The 22692-nt window shown below is 49.8% G+C and overlaps 1 protein-coding gene across 1 annotated transcript in view; it reads left to right on the forward strand.

Annotated features, from left to right (window-relative positions):
* The window catches only part of LOXL2 (lysyl oxidase like 2), an 89639-nt gene that overhangs the window by 26466 nt on the left and 40481 nt on the right, over positions 1 to 22692 (forward strand). The window contains exons 2-3 of the mRNA XM_010954969.3: positions 3116 to 3539; positions 9546 to 9721. Of these exons, the coding sequence (XP_010953271.3) occupies positions 3161 to 3539; positions 9546 to 9721 (555 nt within the window). The 5' untranslated portion in view covers positions 3116 to 3160. The remainder of the gene's footprint in view (positions 1 to 3115; positions 3540 to 9545; positions 9722 to 22692) is intronic.

Genomic DNA, 22692 nt, shown 5'->3' on the forward strand with positions numbered 1-22692 from the left:
CATCTCTCTGGATTTTCTTGACTTCTTCGGTCCTTGCTGCCTCGATGGCTGTCCAGTGACCTCAGATGCATACTGTTAGTATTTATCTACCTTTTCCTGTTGTTCTTGGCAGGAACGTTTATCAGTTACAAGTTAGCCTGCTGTAGCCAGAAACACGTGGTACTGTCTGAAAATGACAGGAGATGGCTTCTGCCCCTGGGGCTTTGGGTCTAGCAGAGCCTGACATGGCAACGGTGTAAAGCAATTTTACAAGCAGAAAGCAATTTTAAAGAGAATCAGGGAAGACATTTATTCTGATTAGGAGCACCTGGGATGCTTTCCTTGAAGGACAGGAAGGATTGTGACATATGCTATTTGGAGGGAGGGGGAGAGGTGGGGACAGAGCATGTGGATCCAGATGGGAAAACTTAACCAGGTCTAGGCTGATATGATCGGAAGGGTGGCAGGTGATGAGCTGGAGTGAGGGCAAGGAGAGGAGTGAGATTGGAACTGAAGTCAGGGATGTGGGCATATGCCACATTGTAAAGGCGTCTGTGTCCCATGTAGAATCTGGACTTTTTAAAATATCTTTTTTAAAAAATTGTTTGTTTTGGGGGGGAAGGGGTGGGGGTAATTGGGTTTATTTATTTATTTTTTAGTGGAGGTACCGGCCATTGAACCCATGACCTTATGCATGCTAAACAGGCACTCTACCACTGAGCTATACCCTCCCCTCTGAATTTGGACACTTTTTATACATGATAGTGGATCGTTTATGTTTTGGTAACTTCAGGAGTTCTGGCTTTGCCTTCACTAACTGTGCAACTCCAGTGACGTCTAATAGAAAAGACCTCTCTGGTTCCTGATTATCTCCCTCATAGAATAAGAACCCTCATCCTTGGCTCCTCCACCCACTGAAGTTTCTGGTGAGGCATAGATGAGCTCGTGGCCGCAAATGTGCTGTGATGGGAATGAAGTGCAGCGGGGATGGAGGAGGCGATGAGGGGTCCCTGCAGAGGCACGTGCTAGCTTGTCTGGCTGTGGTCTGAAGGGGGCCATTGCAGGAACCCCACAACTTTCTGACGTTGTCTGTGAGTCACAGGGTGAGGTTGGCTGGATCTCCAGTGAACCAGAGAGCCTCCCCAAGTCCTTGGTCCTGACTGTCCCCCAGGCAATGGCATCTCTGCCCCAGCACCCACGACGGGACTGCGCACTGCCTGGTCGTCCCAACAGATGTGGAACTGCCTCTCTCCACGTTACCGCATCCTTCCTGGGCTGCTCTTGGGAAGTTAGCTGATCCTTCCTTGATGGCGGTGTGCCATGAACTGAGGGATACGATTGGACTAACGCTCTGTACCTGGTTAAAGTGTATTCGGCTGGTCCTGGTGACCTTTTGGGCCCCCACATCCCAAAACTATGCCCTCTTCCATGAAACACACCTGCAGTCCTTTAAGGTAGCTTCTCCTCTCTCTGAATTATGGAAGAACCAATGCTCATGAGCATATATGTTTATTTCCTGCTATATGACCTCATTCTGGAATTCTTAGATGTAGGTGGGTATGGTGACCACAATCTTGAGAATTTAAAATTTTTATTTAGCAAATGCTCCTATAGGATTTATTATGTACCACTCTTTCAATCTTCACAGCAATTCTGTGAGCTAGTTACAGTTATTATTCCCATTTTAAAGATAAGAAACATGGGGAAGCACAGAGAAGTTTAGTGTTTTGCCCAAGGTCACACAGCTGGCCAGTATCAGAAGGAAGATTCAAACTCAGACTGTCTGGTTGCAGAGTCTGTGCTCCTCCCCTTCTTCCCGCACCCCTCCCCACTGTCTAGTCCTCTCTGGACTGATGACAGGCTACTCAGCCCTTCTCCTGTTTGCCTCAAAGAGCTTTATGCCTCCCCTCTCTGTGCTTTGGACTCAACCCGGGCAGCCCTCAGGGACGGGAACTATGAAAAGGGATGGAATTGTTGCCTGCACATCCTTGGCTTCCCCAAGGGTGAGAGGCACCTCAGGGCTGTTCTCTGAGGCTAAACTGCAGTTCAGCTAAGGACAGGCCCGGTGTCAGAGCTGTTTCAGGGGGTTGCCGCTGACCTCCTCATTCTGCGGCCTCATCCGTCTTGAGTTCCAGAGTATAAGACATAATGGGGTGTGGGTGGGCAGCATATGGGGGTGTCTGAAGGCCTGGGGCCTGAAAGCAGAGCCGTAGGAGGATTCAGATATGTGACAGAGAGAATAGCAGCCCCATGAGCAAGTAGAAACAGAGGCTTGAAGCCTCCTAGGGTTATTTTCAGCACCTGGAAGAAGCCATTTCCATCCAGGTCAGCTAACATCCAGAGGAGGGAAGGCTCCATCGACAGATGAATGGATACAGAAGTTGTGAGTATATATACAATAGGATGCTACTCAGGCATAAAAAAGAATGAAATAATGCCATTTGCAGCAACATGGATGGACCTGGAGATCTTCATTCTAAGTGAAGTAAGCCAGAAAAAGAAAGGAAAACACCATATGATATCACTTATATGTGGAATCTAAAAAAAGATATAAATAAACTTATGTACAAACCAGAAACAGATTCACAGACGTAGAAAACAAACTTATGGTTACCAGGGGGAGGGGGAATGGGGGAGGATAAATTAGGCATTTGGCTTGAATGGATACAGACTACTATATATCAAATAAATAAACAATAAGGACCTGCTGTAGAGCACAGGGAACTATATTCAATATCTTGTAATAACCTGTAATGGAAAAGAATCTGAAAAAGAATATACATGTATGTATATGTATGTATAACTGAATCATTTAGCTATGAATCATCTAAAACTAACACAACATTGTAAATCAACTCTACTTCAATTAAAAAGGAAAAAAGCCTCTCCTCAAATTCAGTCTGAGTGTGCTCCGGTTCCTGCCAGGAGCCCCACCGGAAAAAAGCATTTCAGAGATCTGGGAAGGCGGTGGGCAAAGAGGCAGGACTTCCCAGACCTGTCTGGCTGAAGTGTGAGGTGGGAGAAGAGAGGAGGTTGGCGTCTGGAATGGGAAGAGCTTTCAATACTTAAGCAAAAGAGTACGAGATCACGGGGTGATCTGTGGATGTCTGTGACCCAAACCTCTCCTCTCTTCCAGGAAACTCCTGCCTTCCCTCCTAAGCGCCAAGCGCCCCACTCCGTCATGTCCTCCAGCCAGAGGACAGGGATGGAGAGGCGTGGAGGCTTCTGCCTTTGCAGCTGTCTGGCTGTGCTGTCCCTCCTGCCCTCCCTGAGCCTGGCGCAGTACGAGAGCTGGCCCCACTACCCCGAGTACTTCCAGCAGCCCGCCCCCGAGTACCACCGGCCTCAGCCCGCCTCCGACGTGGTCAAGATCCAGCTGCGCCTGGCCGGCCAGAAGAGGAAGCACAGCGAGGGGCGGGTGGAGGTGTACTACAACGGCCAGTGGGGCACCGTGTGCGACGACGACTTCTCCATCCACGCCGCCCACGTTGTCTGCCGGGAGCTGGGCTACGTGGAGGCCAAGTCCTGGACCGCCAGCTCCTCCTACGGCAAAGGGGAAGGTAAATCGCTCTGTGCTGTGGAACTGAGCACCAGTGTCACCCGGGACCAGGCTTACACCCAGTTAGCCTGGTAATCGAAGCTGCAGTTACTGTCAAGTGCAAACTCCTGTTAACACTCTATCTGGGCATCCTCTGTGTCTGTGCTGGAAGGTGGGAGCAGAGGGGTGCTGGGGAGGGGTATAGGGACCAACGGTCCTGCTTTGCCCGGGACTTCCCTGGTTTTAGTGTGCAAAGTCTGGCAGCCTGGGAATCTCGTCTTAGGCAAATCGGATGGATGGGGAACCCTAGGTAGTGTCTGAAGTCAGTCTGCGCTCATCTCTCCAAGCCAGGTGCCTGCCTGGGGCTGCATCAGCCAGGGGAGACAGTGCCTTTCCTCCAACCACCCCTTCAAAGGGGTCCCTTTTGCTCTTTGTCACAGAGGCTGCCCACAGGCTAGCGTTCCCTGACTCTCCACCCTCCTGGCCAGGTAGAGCCCACACTTTTAACACTAACATATCCTTCTGGGCTTGGCCAGGACAGGAACAGAACTGCTTTGGGTTTTTCACTTTGATTGGCCTTTTCTTTCCTCCCTTATTAAGCTCAGTGAATACACTGAAAACAACTTGGAGGTTGGGAGCGGTCATTTTGAGGGAGGGCAGGTGTTGAAGCCCAGAACCTTGGGCTCAGTCCTATGCTGACCTGTGCTTTATGGGGAGACGCGTACCTCCTTGGTCTCAGTTTCCCAATCTGGAACTTAGGCTCTCTAAGAACTCTTGAAACTCTCATGGTCTGTGGTCCAAAGTGGGAAAGTGGATAAGGGTCAAGGACATTATTTAAAACCTTACAGGTATCAGTGTGGGCCTGGCCACTGGACTAAAGCAGAGATGCCCAAAGTCGCATCCTGGACAAATGGGTTAACGCCACACTGACTGCATGAGAATCACGGGGTGCTAACCTGTGGTGTTCTGGTCTGTGCTGGAGTCTAGGACTCTGTAACTTTTAGAAGCCTCTCAGGTGATTGTACACATAGCCAGGTTCAGAGTCACTGCAATGGATCATCGTTATGGTCTCTTCCAAACCTTGCTTTGTGTTCTTCTAGAAATTACAGGAGAAAGGAAATCCCATCTCCTACATTTCACCTCTGTGCCATTGAATATGTCCCTTTGGAATAACTTGATCAAGAGACTGCTGTTAAGGTGTTCTCTGAAACTGACTCTGGGTTCTTTAGCACATGCTGGGCTTCTAAAACCCATTTCCTGTCTTCTTTACCAAAACTCTGGACACTTCTCCATACATCTCTATTTATTCTGCTAGCTGGGTGATCCAGGGGGTAACCTCAGATTTATGTTTTCTATTCCAGGCTCTCTAAGCCTAATTATCTTATAACAAGTACTTTCCAATGACTTTGGGTTTTTTTTCCAGTGACAACTTTATTTTATTTCTACCCAAACTTAAAGTTTACCTGTCATCAGATAAGATGGGTATGGTTTTTCCCCATCCCATGTTCATCTGCGCAGGAGCAGGCATGGGATAGCTGGAGAGGTGAGTTAGCCTGGCTCAGACTTCATCCAAGAATGATGAAGGGAGAAGAGTTCTCCAGAGTAGACGGAATATTCAAGGGAGCAATTAAAATCATGGTTCATGGAATCCAAGCTGGATAAAGGAGAAAGGTCCGTGGAGCAGTTGAAGGACTGGGGAAAGCTGCTAGGATCGATGGATTGTGGGTTGAGATTGCAATACTGGAGGGAGTATGCTGGAAAGATGGGGTCGGGAGTGCAGAGGCACAGCAGAAGAGGCATAGAGATTGGGGCGGGGGTGCGATTATTTCTAATTCAAGGTCTAAGCTATGACCATGAGATGCTAGCTGATTTAGGGCAGAGGAGAGTCCTTGCAGAGAGGAGGTGTGGTAACCAAGAGTACTGGACCGGTCATCTCTGTGGATATTGAGACCCTCAAGACTCAAGCAAGGGTAAGTGTCAAAGAAAGGAAGGGAGAAAAATGCTAAAGCTTTTTAACTGTCGTGTCTCCAGGACTTTAAGAATTATGCTGTCTGCATAAAGAGGTACTCAGTTTATCCTGACAGACCTTTTAAATATAAACGTATTTGAATCTCATCAGCATCAGTTCAGGATTTTTAACATTGGGCACATGGTGGACACTCAGCAAATGTTAAAACCCCGACTGATGCAGTTTGACTTGGAAGAATATTAAAAATAAGGCAAATAGCACTTGGCCTCGTGACCAGTGCCCTGGGGTGTGCTCCGATGGGGTCTAACCTGTGAGTCGGCTCCGTGGATGAACCACTGCAGGTGGGCCCATGAGATGCCACCCCTCCAGGAGTGTCTCCATCACCTCCCCCTCTGAAGTTCAGGCTCTAGTAATGGAACCGTCTAGGGAGGGCACCCACTGACCTGTGGTGGGTTTTCCAGCCCCACCTGTCGGTATCTGTTCTTCGTCTTTTCGCTGCTCGCTGTCCTCTCCTCCATCCCTCAGCCGGTCTGGTTTCTCTCACTGTGGGTGGAATGAGGGCTCTGCTTCTTTTCATCATCCCTGTCCATTCAGCAGCTTCGCTACAGAGTGTTCCCAAGGAGAGGCCCCTCCGAACGTGGAGGGTCTTTTCCGTTGCTGGTACTTAGCGAGATAAACATTGGTTTGTTGTCAATAGGTCTCTTCTCTCAAAGCATCTCTGAACTCAGGGAAATCCTGGGCCCTTTTACAGAGTTCTGAGGGGGACGGCTGCCCCATTTCTCATCCTCTGGATGGTCTCCACGCCCCCCGAACCTCAGACGGTTGCTCTCCTTTACCAGTCTTCACATCTGAGGTTAGATGTGACCCCCTCTCATGGCCCTCCCCACCCTGCATTCTTCAGATCAGAGTGACAAAGCCAAGCAGATGACCACAGAGGGGCCCTGAAGATTCTACCCTGAATGATGGCCATTGCCCTGACAGCCTGGGGGAATGCCAGCATTCACATAGAATTATATTTATGATCTTTATCCTCCAAATGGTCTGTTAACTTGTTTACACATCTCTCCTCCTTTCATCAAGAGAAGAATTTCTTAGAGTAATTGAGAGGAAAGAGTAAAATAACATTTTGCTTCTGACTGGCATTTTGTGTCCAAAGTTGATGCCCCATCTGTGTCCCAGGTGCCCCTGTCCCAGCAGCTCTGCGAAGGCAGGTGCTGAGCTGTGCCCAGAACCATGCTGCATGCCAGCTGCAGAACCAGAAGCTGGTTGCTTTGGAATCAGAACAGTCTAGTTGATAGGCATTAAGCATTCAGGAAAAAGAAGAATAAAAAAAAAAGTCAGGAAATCAGGCGAAACTAGTTTACCATGCATGGTGACGCTGTCCTGGGCTAAGCACAAATGTGCGTTTCCACATCTAAGAAAGGCACTGGGTGGGAACACGCAGAGGGTAGAATTACTGGGGGTGAATGGAGGCTTCTTAAGAAAGCGGCTCTTTGGGGTAACCGTTCCCATTAGCTCTCCAGGGTGCTCCCTTCATCTGCTCCTTATCAGAAAGCAAAGCAAGCCCCGGGGCATCTGTTTGGCAGATTTTCGCTGCGCTCCGTCCTCTTCCCCATCCCTCAGCCGGGCTGGTTTCTCTCGCTGTGGGTGGAATGAGGGCTCTGCTTCTTTTCCCCATGCCTGTCCATTCAGCAGCTTCACTACAGAGGGTTCCCAAGGAGAGGCCCCCTCCAAACGTGGAGGGTCTTTTCCATTGCTAGTACATAGCAAGACAAACATTGGTTTGTTGTTGAAACAGCCATCGATTAGGGAGCCTGACAGCTTGGAAACGAGGCCAAATTGAGAAACCCATTGGAAAACCTCAGCCCAGATGTTTTCAATAAGCCCTCTGTTCCCCTCAATGCGTCTGAGGTGCTCTCCTTTGAGCCCTGAGCAGCCATCTGTCACAGCAGGCATGTTTCAATGGGGCCTCAGGGCCCGCCTGACCTTGAAGAGCCTCCGATTCTCCTCAGTTTTCTCATCTCTACAATGGGAGCATTTCTGTCTGCTTTTTCCTTGCGTCATGGAAACAACAGAATTCATTGCTTTTCTGACTTATTGGAAGGAGGAAGGGGAAAGGGAGGATGAACACGTACTGAGCACACACGTTATCTCATTGAATCTCCATGGCAGCCTGTTTGCGGATATCATTGTTTTCACTGGAGAAATGGGCACGGTGAGTGGCTGACCCAGTCACGTAGCGCCCAAGCCCGAGGCAGAGAGAATTTGTGCCCAGGTTATCCGACTCCACTCTACTGTGGAGTCCTCATAAAATCGGGAGAAAAGGGACAGGTTTGACTTTTTTTCCTTTCATTTTGTGGTGATACTTGTAAAAAATCACCCTCTAGCACTTAAACATTTAAAAAGTTTTTAATTGTGGCAAAATACACTTCATAGAAAATGGCCATCTTAACCATTTCTCAGTGTACAGTTCAGTAACGTTAAGAACATTCACACTGCTGTGTAATCATCTTCAGAACTCTTTTCATCTTCAAAACTAAAACTCTATACCCATTAAACAACCACTCCCTGTTTCCCCTCCCCCAGCTCCTGGTAAACACCGTCCTGCACCCTGTCTCTATGATTCTGACTACTCCAAGTTCCTCATATATGTGCAATCATGTGGTATTTGCCTTTTTGTAACTTGACATTTCACTTAGCACAATGAACTCAAGGTTCATCAGTATTGTAGCACATGTCAGAGTCCCCTTCCTTTTTAAGGCTACGTAATATTCCAGTGGATGTATAGTCCACTGTTTGTCAATGGACACAGTGGCTATTGTGAATGATGCTGTAATGCCCGTGAGTGTGCAAATATCTCTTTGAGACCCTGCTTTTGATTCTTTTTGGGTATATACCCAGCCATGAGAATTGTTGGATCATATAGTGATTCTATTTTTAGTTTTTTGAGGAAACACCGTGCTGTTTCCTATAGGGGCTACACCATTTTACATTCCTGCCAACAGTGCGCATGGGTTCTAATTTCTCCACATCTTTGCCAACACTTATTATTTTCTGGGGGGGGGGGGTTGATAGTAGCCATCCTAATGGGTGTCAGGTGGTGTCTCATTGCCGTTAACCTTCTAGCACTTTGCACTCGGAATTCTCTACTTACTGCGACTCAGGTAAAGGCACAGGAGATGAGCAGAGTGCCACAGGGCCTCCCAGGCAGATTGCCTGGCAGCAAGACAGCCCTGCCTTCACCTGACTTCTGAGATGTGAGAGGGCGTCTCTGTGGGTTAGTCTGGCTCGGCCATCACTGAATCAGGGGACAGGAAACATCAGGAAGTGAGAAGAGCACTGAAGGGACCAGGGTTCGGGGCTCAGGAAGTTGGCCTTGCACGATGAGTTGCCCTCTGAGCTGGTCCACGGTCAACATCACTAAAATCATCATCATCATCATCATCACCGTTACCATTTTTCAGTAACTATGGACCAACAGTAAACTAGGCACGAGTCATGTGTTATCTCTAATGGGCACACACCCCTGCCATTCAAGTGTCATTATTATCCCCGCTTTACCGATGACAAAAAAGAGCTTTGACTGGGGTCATACAGCCAAGTGGCTGAGCCAGAATGAGTATCATACAGCTTGGTATCCAAAGTCCCTGTTCTTTCCCTTATAGCACGTGACTATCGGGCTTAAATCTGATTTCTACCCTAATCACATTCAATCTGCCACCGCCCCCAAATCATATCCCTCCAGCGAGGGAATCCAAATGGTCTAGAACTGTCTGCAATATCTCAACATATTAAAAACCAGTCTATCGGGAGATAGGTATAGCTCAGTGGTACAGTTCATGCTTAGCATGCATGAGTTCCTGGGTTCAATTCCCAGTCTCTCCATTTAAAATATTTTTTAATAAAATTTTAAAAAATTTAAAACTAAAAACTAATTGATGACCACACACAGCTGCCATAATGAGAAAAAGATTCTTTCTGCGTACATCGTTATTGCCCCCAAAGACTCGAACCTGCTCTGACACAGTGCTTGGCTTCTCTCTCCTCTGTGTCCTTCAGGGCCCATCTGGCTGGACAACGTCTACTGCACAGGCAAGGAGGCGACCCTCGCAGCCTGCTCGTCCAACGGCTGGGGTGTCGCCGACTGCAAGCACTCGGAAGATGTGGGTGTGGTGTGCAGTGACAAACGGATTCCTGGGTTCAAGTTTGACAATTCGCTGATCAACAACATAGAGGCAAGTCCTGTGCTCTTGATGACTCCTTCACGTGAGCGTTTTCCTTCTTCCAAGTAACTCGCTTCTCACCTACTGATTCCAAGAAATGTGTGTGTGATCGCTAGGGAGGAGGACCTAAGCCAGCTTGATTTTGGTGCCAGGGCAGTTGAGGGGAGGATCTCCCTAGATGGGGATGCTGTTAGTGGAGTAAGGGCATTCCAGGCACAGAGAATGGATTGGCCAAAGACACAGAGGTGTGAATGGCGGATAAGCAGGTCAGTACCACTCAAGACTATAAATTGTGAATCTAGAAATAGTGTGAAATGAAATTGGAAAGGTAGCCATGAAAGGTCGGCTGTGCTCTGTTCGGGAGTTTGCCCTTTGGGCTGAGAAAATGTATCAGCTATCAACTACAGTGTAACAAATTACCCCCACCTCATATTTTCCAGCTTCAGACAACAAACATTTATTATCTCGAGTAGTTTCTGAGGGTCTGGATTCCAGGAGTGGCTTAGCCTGTTGACTCTGCTCAGAACATCTCATGAGGTTGCAGTCATGCTGTCAACTGGGGCTGGGGACTTCTCTTTCCAGTTGACTTGTGGTTATGGGCAGGCTTGAGTTTCCTTCTGGCTGTCAGCTGGAGCCATCTGATCCTCTTCCCACAGCCTCTCCATAGACTGCCTGAGTGTCCTTAAGACAGGGCAGTTGTCTCCAGAGTGAGTGACTCAGGAGAGAAAGAGAAAAAGCAAAACATGGAAGCCACATCTTTCATAACGTCATCTCGGAAGTGATGTACCACCATTTCTGCTGTATCCTATTAGTCACACAGACCAATCATGTACCGTGTGGGAGGAGATTACCCAAGGGTGTGACTACAGAAGGCCGTGGTCATTGGGGATCATCTTGGAGGCTGGCTGCCACAGGACAGTTGTCCCCAAATCTACCTGGGGATCAGAATCACTTTGAAAAGGCACTGGAGCCTCACCCCAGACCTACTGAATGAGAGTATCCCACTATGGGGACCAGATTCTTTTTTTAAGCTTTCTCAGAGGACCCTCAGGTGGCCTGACCCACGTCAGAATTTGGGAATGGCAAAAGGGCTGGTGATGCTTCTTCTGTATTTATGGCTAAATTTCAAATTTATTTTTTTCAACAAGTTCTCCAGGCAAACAACAATTTGCACACGTTTCATGCACTACCCTGTGTGCAGCATTTGTGGGGGTTAGGGCAGGGGGAGGAGGCAGCCAAGGTTCCTTCCCCAGGGAACATGTTGGAGGTCACCCCGAAGGGGCTGTGGGATCTGCCACGAATCCAGGCCAAGGAGCCTTCACTGTGCCTTAGCCTCCAACTGACCTCAGGACTAATGCTGAAGAAAGTTGACTCTTGAAATTGCCCTATTTGGGCTTCAGAGGAAGTTCTCCCCCGACTGTGGTCTTTACATTTTCTTTCTATGACTCACACTGTCCAGCTCTTTCTCATATGTTCCTAGCTCGCTGAGCACGCTGGAACCTTGTCCAAGCCTGCGAGATAGTGTGGAAGAGGATTCCCAGCCTTCTCTCAGCTGGCAGTACAAGATCATTTCTGGTCGAGATATATATATATATATATATATATATATATATATATATATATATATATATATATATAATCTTTCCAATGAGATTAGAAGCTCCCGAAAAGCAGGGCTACATCCAGTCACCATCGTATCCAAAAAAATAATGCTGGGTACCTAATAGGAATAGTATCTCGAACTCCTAAATTTTCTTCTGAGGAAGGAAAACCAAAGATGATTATCCCCTTAGGTAAGAATAGCCCAGGATAAAATATCAAACTAAACAGGGATGAGAAGCCCATAGAAGCAGATCATTCCTTCATGGCATCGCCCCACTTAACAGGACAGTGAGCTTATTGGTGACATCTTTCATGGGCTTCTGTTCAGCCTACAACCTCAGCATAACCTACTTGGATTATCAAGCAAAGGTCCAGGCTTCTGGGCATAAGAAAGTCACCGATAGCTGGAATCAAACAGAGGTGGGCCAACATGTCAGTGGTGGGGTTAGGAGAATGAGAAGACACATCTGCTACTAGAAAAAAAAAATGATTCTGGAAAAGGACTCTGTGAAGGGCATTTCAACAGGGAAGTGTTTATCGAATACCTCTGTGGGCCAGTTCTTCTGCTTAAGCACTTAAAGGGGAAATAAGATGCATCACAGAACCTTGATTGGGTGGGACAGGCAGCGAAGTGACTGGAAGAAATATGTTGGAGAGTTCTTTCTTATTCTGGAAGGGCTGAGAGTCTGGGAGAGGAAAGCTTAGGACTGACCTTTGTTCTGGACATTTTTGGGCACCTGCTGAACACTCATCATGGTCTGGGACCCCACCGGGGAAAGCAAACAAGATCCTTGTTCTCCTGTCCTTACACCCGAGAAGACAAGACGCATGCCTTGGGGGAAAGCTGAAGATCATTCCAAGGCAAGGAGCCAGGATCCTAAACAAATTTACAGTAACCCAGAGAGGATTGGCTGGGGGTGTCTGGAGGGCTGGGTGACTTCCATGCCCTCTAAGCTTCGCATTTGCCCAGAAGGCCTCCCTCTTGCTGTCACACACATCGGACTGGGTACCATGGGCCAGCCTGGGAGCGTCCCTGTTTAGCCACAGACACCGAGGACATTTTCAGTTGATGCGCTGTCCCCCATGATCTCTTTTCTTTGGTATCCACTAAAAGTAGGTCACGAATGGGTCTAGATCTCAGGGTGTCTGACAAGAACCTTTGAGAGTTGCCACAAGATTCTTCCGTCCAGGACTTCGTGGCTAACACGCATGCTCACTGGCAGGGCTGGCCGAATGGGTAGGGAGCCACCCAGACCACCGACTGGGGATATTTGTGGGATGTGAGAAGTTTCTCCGAAATACATCATGTAATAGCTGTGTCCGGAGCTGAGGTCATAGAACCCCTCCTCTTGGCTGCAGAAATTAAATGCATGTGGACAAGAGTAAGAGACGTAGGTTTGGTGGATGTGCAGTTGGGCAGAATCATGACTAGTGATACCCGGGGAAAACTGCTGATGCTTTAGCGTGAACACCGTGGATTGTCTCTAATGGTGTAGCCCAGGGCTCCGCTCCCGCCTCTCCTGCACGGGTCAGAAATTTGCCTGGAGATCAAAATGTGCACCCATCAAATTTGTAGGAGACACAAAACTCAGAGGGATTGCTGGAATATTACATTATGGGATGAGGTTCAGAAAAAGCCTCAGGAGATTGAACTAATAGACCCAAACTGGAACATATTAAGGATGAATATAAGGTCCTGTATCAAGGTTCGGGGGGTTGGGGGGAAACAGCCACAGAGCGAAAGCCAGGGAAAGTGACTGAAAGCATTAATTATATTTAAAAGATCTGAAGGGGATTGGTTGATTAAAGGCTCAGCATAAGCCAAAAGTGTATATGGTTGCTAGAGAGCTGAATGTAAACGGATGCACTGAGGGAACAATTATTTCCCTAAACTCTTTGCTTTTTGGACCAAGAACTGAGTGAAGTTCTGGGGCCATCTCTTAACTAGGTCACCCAGAGTGGGGACGAGCCAGGTGGAGACAGGTCTGGAAACCCCATCATGGGAGGAAATGAAGCTGTTGTGTCAAGAAAAGAGATACAGCGGGAGACATGTTGGTTCTTTTCAAATCTTGAAGTGCTACCACGGAGAAGAGTGTTTATGACTTGTTCTAACTCCCAGAACTGAGATGGAGGGGAGGGGAATGGGACGTAGATTTTAGCTCAGGGCGAAAACTCTGGAAGGCTGAGTGATGGGGCTCCACCTTTCAGCACAGTGTGAAAACTCCATGCACAGTGGACGGGGCTCCCCTATCAGTGGTGAGCTCCTTGTCATTGGAGTAGTTCAAGCGGGGCGCGACCGGGTGACCTCCTGCCAGGAGTATTGCAGCCAGATTCCTACATGGGAGGAAGCAGGACAAAGTGATTAACAAGTTGTTTCTCTGCACCTATAACAACGTACCAGCCATGCAGCAGGTGCCCACTAGCTGGCTATTGGCAGTGTCCACCATTGTGTCCATTGGCGTCATGCGTGTTACACACACACACACACACACACACACAGAAGGGATGCCTGCTAACATGTGTGCTCTGGTTCTCTCTCTGCCTCTTCTCTGGCCCATAATGACTTTGGCCTTGAAAGCACTTTTCACCCTCCCTCTTCCACATCAAAGTGAGAATGAAACCCACTCCTTATCTCTGCCACTTCCCCCCAGCTCGAGGCCCATAAATTCAAAAGCAGCCAAGAGTGAAGTGTCAGTTAATGCCTTCTCTGTGTGGTGCGGCCCCAGGGATAAATGACTAGGCTAGTGAATGTCATGAAGACACCCATCTCTTCTCCCTTCTATCTTGAAAGCTTGTGGCCAGGGTCTGTAGCATCCACCCTCATTGACTCCTGGAGACTGGGGACAGGTCACAGCCCATTAGAGATGGCCCTCACTGGCTTTTGCCTTCTCCACAGCACACTGGAATTCCCCAAGCCACGAGTGGAAGAAAATTCTGCATCAGTCTAGACCAAGTGCATCCCACTCTGGGATGCATGAGGCATGAGTCACTGAACCCTGGGACCTGGATGATGGAATTTCGCTCGATGAGCTAACTAGGCTTCCGTGGACTCTTTCACATCTGCTTGGGGCATCCCCGGGGGCTCCTTGACACTTTATCAGTTCCCTTCTAGAGGAGGGGAAGAGTGCTCCTTCTTCAGATGAACGACCCCACCAGGGGAGAGTCCACAGGTTTGACCCTGAGCTACCTGTTGGCCAGGAGCCAGAGCACAGAGCAAGTCCACTGTCTTCTTTGAGATGAGTGGGTTGGATTCAACCCCTTCCAGCAATGAGAGTCTGTAATCCTGAGTAGCTGTGGTTTCTCCTTCAGAAGGACACGGCACACAGTCATTGTTTACAAGGTACTTTTACATATTCTGTAGGGGGGCAAAAATCAGATGATTTTCTGTAAAAGTACTTTGCGGACTAGAAAGAGCTGCAGTAGATTCACCTTACCACTGACCCGCCAGCCCTGGTTCATTTCATCCAGAAAATTAACTGAGAAGGATCTCAGTCTCCCCTTTCCTGTGGTCTAAGTTTTAGGCCCGAGAGTGGAAGGCAGGACCCCTGAATTCTGGTCCCATTGGCGCCTGAGACTTACAGCTCTGTGTCCAGAGCGACAGACCCTTCTTGGGTCTCTGGACACCTCACCGTAAAACAGCATTTTCCAAAGGAAAATGAGTCTTAGGCCAATTTTCAACACCTTCTTAAAAAGCGGTCAGCAGGAGCAAATAATAAAATGTGAAATACTGGTGGTTTCAAGCGAACAGACCTTTTTTAAACCTAGAAAACAGAGCTCCAACCGCACCTCCCAGGATTTCAGAGGCTCTTAAATCAAGAGGCTTTGTTTCCTGTCTGTGGCGGTGGACAAGTTGGAAAAAGCATTAGATAAGGAGAGATTACAAATCCAGATGCCCTTCTGAGCAGCCCTCTCTCCACTGGCTGTTTTGCACATTGCTAAGTCATGTGCTCACGGAAAGGCTCATGGCTGGGGCCATGTGCTGTCAGTTCAGGGAACACACAGGTCTTTTCCTTTTCCTTCACCTCCCCGCACCACCTTCCTCCCTACCCGTTTTTAAAAGGCTCTTTTGCAAAGGCAGTTTGGTTCCCAGAACTGCTTGGAAATCCTCCGGCTGTGAGAGTTAGGGTAGCCTGTCCCCGACGTGGCCCCAGAGTCTCAGTTTCTCCTTTGTGACAGGAGGTGATTCAGGAGGCCCGGAGGGGCCGAGAGTGGGAGGCTGAGGATGGAGCCTGGAGATGGATATTCACCTCCCAACAGTGCAGAGAAGCTAGTACCTCTCCCCTCTGATCCCTCACACCCTTCTGGAAGGGCCCGGAGACCTGAAAAGCTCTTTCTTCTCCTCTTAACCACAGGGACGAGGCTGTTGTGAATTTTTTAAATTCCAGGAGTCCAGGTTTTTATTAGTCACAGTAAGCTGCCAAATGCTTCATTTTCCTCTTAGTAAGCAGCCTTATCTCATCAGTATCTGGGGGCTCCTAGGGGTGGCAGCCTGGAGCCTGAAAGGAAGTAATTAACTATAGAAAGGTCCAAACACTTCGTGGCCAGGAGTTTCGAACCCCCACCCACTCCGACCCCACCAGAGAGGAGGTGCCACAGGTTACACTGGGTGTTTTAGGAAAGAAAGGGGGTCTGTTTTCATCCCTGTGCAGTTTGGAAGATGGTGGTCCTTCCAAGCTAAATATAGCCCTACTTCCCCCCAACGCCCGCAAGGGAGCTGGACGGCCTCCTGCTGTGGCAGGAGGAGGAATGCTCGCAAGTGGGCAGTTTGTGCTGGGCTCTTCAGCAAAGGAGTGAGGGGCTACCGTGGGAACCCACAGCCTCTGAATCCCCAGACTTGCCCAGCTGTCAAGCCAAGCCACCGCATGTAGCGTTCCTGGGTTTCCTCTCCCGGCCTACAGGGAGCGTGGGCGAGGAGATGTATCAGACTCTGTCTGGCGCTCACATTCCACGATGCTGTTTATCAAGGGCCTCTGCATGGTCCAGGCTCACCAGCCACCACAAGGGGCACAAGAGAAGTAGTTCTGGGGTGACCTATTTTCCCAACTGAAAATAGGTCACAGCATCTGAAAAGCAAAAGGGCATTTATGCAGCTAACAGAACAGACTATTCGGAATTGGGGAGCATCCTGGCAGATCCGGGAAACCGGTTCCTGGCCAGGGTGCTACACCAACAACCCTCTGAAAATGATAAAATACCTTATAATTGTTTGTGAGATGAGATAAGTACGTAATGTCATACTCACTTGTGAGATGAAATAAGTGAATAAGCAGTGTTATAATTTTCTGCAGATGAAGTAAATGAACGGCGGTATGTACTGGGACTTTGAACAGTGTGGATTACATGGAGCGCTATGTGGCAGTTCGGAAAGGGAGAAGTTAGTGGGGAGGGACCAGGGGGAGGCGTGCTATAGGGAAGAAGTAGGGGCTGGAGCCAGGCTAGAGAAAGCCCCTCTTTGCCCTGGTTGGGCAGATCCATTCTGTAGGGTGGACCAGGGTGAGGGTGGTGGCAGAGGGCCGAGGTGGTTCACTGAGTCACCTCAGCCCTGCTGGAGGACTCAACGCCGAGGAATCCCCCCAGCCCGTCCCCATGAGGCTGTTGCTAAGGCAGCTGCGTGTTGTGTCTGTTTATTCATTCATTCAGTACGTTCTAATTGAGTGCCAGACCCTATACTCGGCCCTGGGAATCAAGGGATAGAGGAACTGAAAGGGCGGTCTTGCCCTCCCGAAGTTTTCTGTCCAATAGGGGAGGAAGACGATTTCATAAGTCGTTCCTGCGTCACCATGGTGATGGTTGCTAGGAGGCCAAGCATCAGGTACCCCACCGGGGAGCGGGCTGGACCGTTTGGCGTGGCCCAGGACTCGCCTGGTCTGTGGCCTCAGCACCCCCACTGGGCCAGAGGGACTGGTTGCCGGAGCAGGTGTCCTGCCAGCTTCCTGCAGACAGCACGGCTAGCCTGTTCTCCAAAGAAGCAGCCTCTGTTACCTACCCCACTGCTTTCAGGTTGGAAAATGAAACAGAGTCTCCAGCAGCACTGAAAAACTCTTGATTTATAGGAGGAGGTCCCAGACTGCCTGCCGGCTTTTTCCTCTGATGGCTCCACATGACCTCAGCGCTCACACCACTCCCACCCCTACCCCTCCACCCCACTGGTCTCCATCACACACAGCTGAGCAACAGACATCTCGGCCTTGCCTTCCCTCTTCCCTTTCATCCTTCTGGCCAGGCGGAATCACTGGCTAGAGAATGTTCCCAGCAGCTTCTTAGGCTGTGAATTCCTGATCTGATCCTCAAAAGGGGATAATGACAGTGTAGCCAGACTCTCCCCGTGCGTACCACATGCCTCATGCTGTTTACAGATAATTCTCACTTAGATAAACTGTCTAAACGTACACTGATGATCAGATCAGCTTTTAATTCAGTTCAATAACTATTAGCATCAGGTTTCGAGGGGGAAAGGGAAGGGTGTTAAATAACTTGAATGACAAAAGAACGGACACATGGATAAAGTCCTCGTCCATCCGTAGGTCACACAAGCAGTGTTTATGCTACGAGGTGAGGCAAGCCTCTCTGTTTATTTTGCATTAAACAGAGAATAAAGGCAGTCTTTATTACATTTTTGGCTTGAGAACCCAGTGTTGCTGGTTAAGCTGAATTCCTGTCACTGGATTTTTTTTAATGGCTATTAGTTTATTCAAAAAATGTATGAGGACCCACTGTGTGTCATGTCTGGCACTAGTTGCCTTGGGGAATACAAAAATAAAAATAAAAAATAAAGCACCGTTCTGTCCTTAAGAGACTCACAGTCCGATGAGGGGGCAAAAACCTGTGGAAAGATAAATGGTTGTATAGATAGTCAGCAGAAGCCCAGGTCGAATTGAGGGGCTCAGAAATGCTGGAGGAACAAAGAAGCTGAATCTGTGTGGATGAGATGTTCAGGGAGGGGGCTTCATGGAGGAGGTGAGGCTTCTCTTTCCACCTCGGGCATGAACGGGCATGAACGGCAGCAGGAGGCTTGTCCATCTGGTTGCCTGAAGTGTCCCAGGGCCTCACAGGGTGCCTGGGGCATCGTAGCACTCAACAGGGATTTTTCAAATGGATGAATGAGATTGTCCTTAAGGGTCAGGAGGATTCTGATCGGTAGAGAGGAGGGAAAAAAGGATTGCAGGGAGGAGCTTGATGCTGGTGTTAAAAGAGTGATGCTGGCCTGGCAGTGAGGGATGCTCGTGGGTGGAAAAAGGGCAGGGAAGGAATGAGGTGGGCCAGACCAGGAAGGCTCTCAACCAGGAGCGTAAGACCTGGGGGAGCCACGGGAGGGGTTTGAGCCAGACACGCGGGTGCACGGTGGTCAGCTGGATAGGTGTGCTGGCCATGTGTGAGGTGGGCTGGGTCAGCCCTTCCATCTGGACGAGTCCCTGTGAAATGACAAAGCTGTGGTGCCCGATTCTTACTTCCCTGGTTCTCACTGCACACCTGTAAGAGTGGGAGTGGGAAGGTGACGAAAGGACAGGAAAAGCACGGCTGGGCCAGGATGGGCCGTGAGAGTGAGGAAGAGGGAGCAACAGGCATGTGAGGGCTGGGGGCCTCCATCAGTCAGAGGAGGAAAGACTAAGGACGTCCTGGGGGTGTTTGGTTTGAGAAGCTGAGGAAGGTGCCTGCATGGTACTTGGGAAAACAGATCTCTACATGGAAGGCCGTTTTAAAAAATAGTCGAATAAAGAAAGCTAAGGGTTTTGATAGCAAGATGCAGGACCCTGTTCACTGTGGAGGGAAGGAACTTGTAAATGAGCAGAAGTCATGCAGAACTAACCCGTCGTGCGTGCTGGCTGGGATGATGGCGGACTGGTGTATCTCCATCACGGTCCTCCCACCTGACACCACTCCAAGGTAACTTCTTGGGTGGGGAGGCCTAGGCTGATATTAAATCATGGCTTCTAGAGGGAGGGAAGGAGGAGAGTTGGGCTAAGACCTGACCCTTGCAAATGTGCATCCCCTGGGGGCGATGAGCCTCCTGCCGACTTTCAGACAAACTGTGAAGTACTTTCTTAAAGGCTTGCTTGCTGGTGTGCCTAGCCTTGCTCTCCCTGTATCTCTCCCTGATGCAACTTCCAATGAGACTTTCAAAACTGGTGATTTTTCCTCACTGGCAACAGCCCCAGACTGTCACATTGTGGAATTTGCAAGTCATTCTCAGATGCTGCAAATGTGAAATGTCATTCAAGCACAAGACTGGGAGACCAGCCCTGGACCTTTCACTGGCCTTTTTTTTTTTTTTCCACCAACCCACTGGTTAAAGCAGGGCAGGTCATGGCCTCAATGCACCTTGAGTTTCCCCTTTGGAAGCGGGTGATAATCATTCCCAGGGCCCAGGCCCTCCCTGGGGAGGTGATGCGTTTTGAGTAGGACAAGTCCAGAAGATTCTGTGAATTCCTCGGAGGAAAGCCTTTTGGAGAGCCGGGGGAACTGTTGTCTCTGGCAAGCGGGCCCGCATTCAGACTTTAATTTGAATTTTAAAACGTGCCAGACGCATGGCCAGTTTCTGGGCTATTGGGCTTAACGTGCAACTCGCAAGTCTAGAGAGACTTTTGTTAGAAAAGGAAGCCGTGTATATGGTTATTTCAACTCTTCTCTTTTGAAGTTGAACTTCTGGGAAAAAAAATTCCTACCACTTGTGGTTGTGGAAGAGATTCCACAGCAGTGAGGTCAGGAGGGACGTTCTCCGTGTACGTGTGTGTTTTCCTGCACCGAGGGCTCTGAGCGGCCCACGTGAGCTCATTGGCCTGCAGCGAGCACGGAATATGAGCCACAGAGGGTTTCCCCGCCGCCCCCTGGCCCAAGTCCAAGGGCAGCTGGGAGGCAGTTCTGTCTTCCCTCACGTCCACTCCGGCCTGACTCACGGCTCCTCCGGGCGGGGCGCAGGGTGGACTTCAAATGTGGACTTCGAACGTGTAGACCTGGAAGGGACCTCCGAGCAGGCTGAGCCCCAGGCCCTGCCACGTGAGGCTCGGCTTAATACTGGCAATGAGTGGGGTGCGGACGGGAGGGTGAGGACCACTCAGAGTCCCGTGGTTACGAGCCTGGGGCACGGGCTTGGAGTCAGAACTCAGTTTTCACCCTTCTTTATCGACTTAGTGGCTGTGTGAACTTGGAGAAGATGCAAAACCTTGCTGAGTTTTCTCATTTTTCACCCGTAACACGGGTATCCCACTGGCTCTCTCATCCATTGTCATGGGAACTGAGGAGGGGAATGGATGTAAAGTTCTGAGCACAGAGCCTGATGGGTAGTGAGTTGGCTGGTATTTGATAAATGAGGGCCCTCAGGATCGTTATGATTCAGAAAAGAGACAGGGCCCTGTGGTTGGGGCATAGGGAGGAAGACTGGCAGAGCCCGTGGAGGGGAGAGATGGTGTTTTATGAAATGAATGAAGTGGATTTGAGCCCAAGAGAACAGGAAGGAATTGGTTCTGTGGAGGGAGAACGGAGAAGACATTCCATTTGGAAGGAACGATCAATGTGGAGCTTACCTGACCGCTCTCCCCGGGCTTTGGAGGGAAACCGTCTGCATCTTCCTTCACCACGTGGGAGCACAGACACACACACTCTGCACAACGCAGTCACATGCACATCATCCTGCACACGGACACACACAGGCAGTGCACTTCCACAGAGACATGTGCACAAGTGCATGGACACACACAGAGACACACACACACAGACACACTGTAAACACTCAGGTGCACACACATGCGGTGAGTCAGCAGAAGAACAAGGACAGTGACATCAGTTCTGGCTCTTTCTCTTCTCCCAACATCATTTCCCGCATCCCAAAACCCACCAGTCATCCTTCTGCTGAGGGGACGCTGCTCTGCATCAAGACAAGGGTCTGCTGAGCCCACCCCCAACCCCAGGCCTTCCTCCTGCTGGATTCACCCATCACATCTCCCCTTAGCCTGTGGTGGTGCTGATGCAGGGGGTGGGTTGGGGTTGTGTGGGGGGTGGATCTGTGATCTGTGAATTTCATAAAGTCAGCCCAGCCTGCCTGCCCCATGAAGCCACAGGGGTGATGCCACAGCAGTCACTTTCCTGGAATTCTAGCCTGGCCTCCTGAGATGCAAAGATGCAGGAGGGGGCTGGCGGGTCTAAACCTCAGGGCCTTTCTTGCTCACCCCATCCATGTGTCTCGGTGGCACAGGTCCTGTGACCTGAATGGGTGCTGTAAAGGATCCAGAATCCAGGGTGGCAGACATAATCCTGCCACTGGCGGCTTTCTTTCCGCTCTGCATGGAAAGGAAGCAGGGCCAAATGCCACCCCTCCCAGCCTGCATACTTTCCGCCGCCTTGCAGGACCGGGGAATCAGGGCCTGGCTTTGCACCCTGAAGCCAGTGGCAAGGAGACATGAATCCCTGGGCACCCAAATAATGGTCCTGTTCAACCTCGTGGTTCATTTGCATCCTGGCTGGACGGGGGTTTGGACACTCGGGTGCCTGGGTTCCTCCATGCCAGCACCCCTGCCCGGCTCCCCTGGCTCAGCTCGGGGAGCCTGTCACCCTGTACCTCCAATGCTCCCTGCCTCTGCGTGGTCCTGCGAAGATCACTGGAGTCACCCAGTTTTCTCATCTGGAAAATAGCGATGATGACAGCTAACCTCCTCATTCTGCTGTTTGAGGATTAAGTGGGAAGATGAACATAGAGCATGTACTGAGGCCCTGCTGGGCACAGGCCGGGGCAGAAAGAAGAGGGGCTGAGAGTGAGGGATTCAGGAACTCCCATGGTGTCTGGGGACAGATTGGGTGAGCCTCGGAAAAACATAAAAGCTATCACTGCAAATCCCAGGGAATCCCTGGTCCTCCACCCAGCTTGGCCTCCCAAGGCCCCTTGTCCTACTAAATCCCTGGGACGTGGGTGTAGACTTGGGGCAGGGACACTGTAGCTCAGTGGCCGGGGTTGGGGAGGAGAGGTCACACTGCAATGAGACGGGAGCCTGCCCTCCACCCCCAGCCTCTTCTGTGTTCTCCTAGTGGGGTCCGGCCTTTGGCTCACTGCCACGGAAAGGGGGTGGGGGGAGGGGGAAGCTTTACCGAAGGATAAAGGGGAGACACACACACACACTCACACACATGCACACGTATGCTTTGGAGTAAAATGCAAACATGCAAATTATTTTTACTATTGAACATGAAATTCAAGGAACACGTTTTCTCTTCTGCTCTCATTTTGAGACCCCTGCAGGAGGAGGCTAGGGTCCTCCAAGTCTCTGATTGCACAGGTCACCCCTGCTCCCTCTCCTGTGGTCCCTGCAGCCATTCGACCTCCCACAAACAATGCTTGATAATTGTGGCCTCATGCTGTGTGCTCTCCGGGAGCACCCGCAACCCCCCTAAGC

This window comes from Camelus bactrianus, chromosome 31, assembly GCF_048773025.1.
Source record: "Camelus bactrianus isolate YW-2024 breed Bactrian camel chromosome 31, ASM4877302v1, whole genome shotgun sequence".
NCBI lineage: Eukaryota > Metazoa > Chordata > Mammalia > Artiodactyla > Camelidae > Camelus > Camelus bactrianus.